Consider the following 1,742-nt stretch of genomic DNA (forward strand, 5'->3'; position numbering starts at 1 on the left):
AAATTTCTCTAATTAATGCTAATAATTTCCAGAGTTTTCACCAGGATTAAAATGAGAAATGGCTTAGACAAACTATGGGTCATTGAAATGGTACACAATCATACTGACATGTGGCTTTAAGCAAATACAAATATCTTTTTAACATAGTGGAAAACTTTTAATCTATGCTTCTTAGAATCAAACCTATTAGAATTCAGCCTTCTTTTGAAAATAAATCCATGGTTCACATGTCCCTTTTTATTATTTAGTAGTTACTTATCAAGGAACTAGGACCAATATTTGGAAAGTAATAATCCTGTTGGGAGTATTTGCTATGAAAATCCAATTCAAAAACAGTGACACAAAATGTAAGAGCATTTTTCCTTCAAGAAGTCAACATTTCCCTTCTTTTCTGGGTGCTTTCTAGACTTTGGTAGCCATGACACAAGGAAATATCACTGAAGTGACTGAATTCTGTCTTCTTGGATTTGGTGCCAAACACAAGTTGCAGTATGTCCTCTTCATCGTGTTTCTAGTGATCTATATGATCTCCATGGTGGGTAACGTTGGAATGGTCCTACTCGTCAAAACAGATTCCAGACTTCAAACACCCATGTACTTTTTCCTACAACATTTGGCTTTTGTTGATATCTGTTACACTTCTGCTATCACTCCCAAGATGCTGAAAAATTTCACAGTAGAAAATAAATCAATATCTTTCGGGGGCTGTGTCATACAATTATTGGTTTATGCAACATTTGCAACCAGTGGATGTTACCTCTTGGCCGCTATGTCTGTGGACCGTTATGTAGCCATCTGTAATCCACTTCGCTACCCTATAGTCATGTCTCAAAGAATCTGCATCCAGGTGGTAGTTAGTTCATATGTCATGAGCTCAATAAATGCCTCTGTACACACAGGTTTTACATTTTCATTGTCCTTCTGCAAGTCCAATACCATCAATCACTTTTTCTGTGATGTTCCCCCAATTCTCACCCTTTCATGCTCCAACATTGACATTAACATCATGCTACTTGTTGTCTTTGTGGGATTTAACTTGATGTTCACAGTGTTGATCGTCATCTTTTCCTATGTATATATCATGGTCGCCATCCTAAAGATGTCTTCTACAGCAGGGAGGAAAAAAGCCTTCTCCACGTGTGCCTCCCACCTGACAGCAGTCACGATTTTCTATGGAACCCTGTCATATATGTACTTACAGCCTCATTCTAATAATTCCCAGGACAATATGAAAGTGGCCTCCATATTTTATGGCATTGTGATTCCCATGTTGAACCCCCTGATCTATAGTTTGAGAAATAAAGAGGTAAAAGAAGCTCTAAAAGTGACTGGGAGAAAATTCTTCTAGACTGCACCAAAATTGTCAAAATTCAGTGCAAGAAAGCATCCAACAGACATGTTAACCACTATTTAATATTTCTGAAACTAGGAGCACGTTCACATCTTAAACCAATGCTACATCATTCAACGGATAAGTGTGTAGAATGAAGGAAGTATACTAACATCTCATGGGACTAATTTCCCCTTTGATAAAGTTTGGAAAGCATATCCCATACTACCCATGAAGAAAAGCATTATTGAGATTATTTAATGTGCTAAGAAGTATGTATACACTTCACAGACTATTTACTTGTTTCAAATACATTTCAAATATGTTGTTAAAGACTAGACAACCCCAATTTTATATGTAATCAACATTAAAATTGAAGTTCGTATTTTCCATTCATTTAAACATGTTTCCT

General features: G+C 36.3%; 1 protein-coding gene across 1 annotated transcript; it reads left to right on the plus strand.

Moving 5' to 3' along the window:
• Window positions 1-418: 418 nt before the first annotated feature.
• LOC103561011 (putative olfactory receptor 5AK3) lies at window positions 419-1,348 on the plus strand. Its single transcript, XM_008535392.2, has one exon. The coding sequence runs from the start codon at window positions 419-421 to the stop codon at window positions 1,346-1,348; it is 930 nt and encodes a 309-aa protein (XP_008533614.2).
• The last annotated feature ends 394 nt before the right edge of the window (window positions 1,349-1,742 follow it).

Source organism: Equus przewalskii, chromosome 11, assembly GCF_037783145.1.
Source record: "Equus przewalskii isolate Varuska chromosome 11, EquPr2, whole genome shotgun sequence".
Classification (NCBI taxonomy): Eukaryota; Metazoa; Chordata; class Mammalia; order Perissodactyla; family Equidae; genus Equus; species Equus przewalskii.

What these genes read in the sequence shown, in the direction of transcription:
- LOC103561011 (XM_008535392.2), top strand. Translation starts at nt 419, where the DNA reads ATGACACAAGGAAATATCACTGAAGTGACTGAATTCTGTCTTCTTGGA.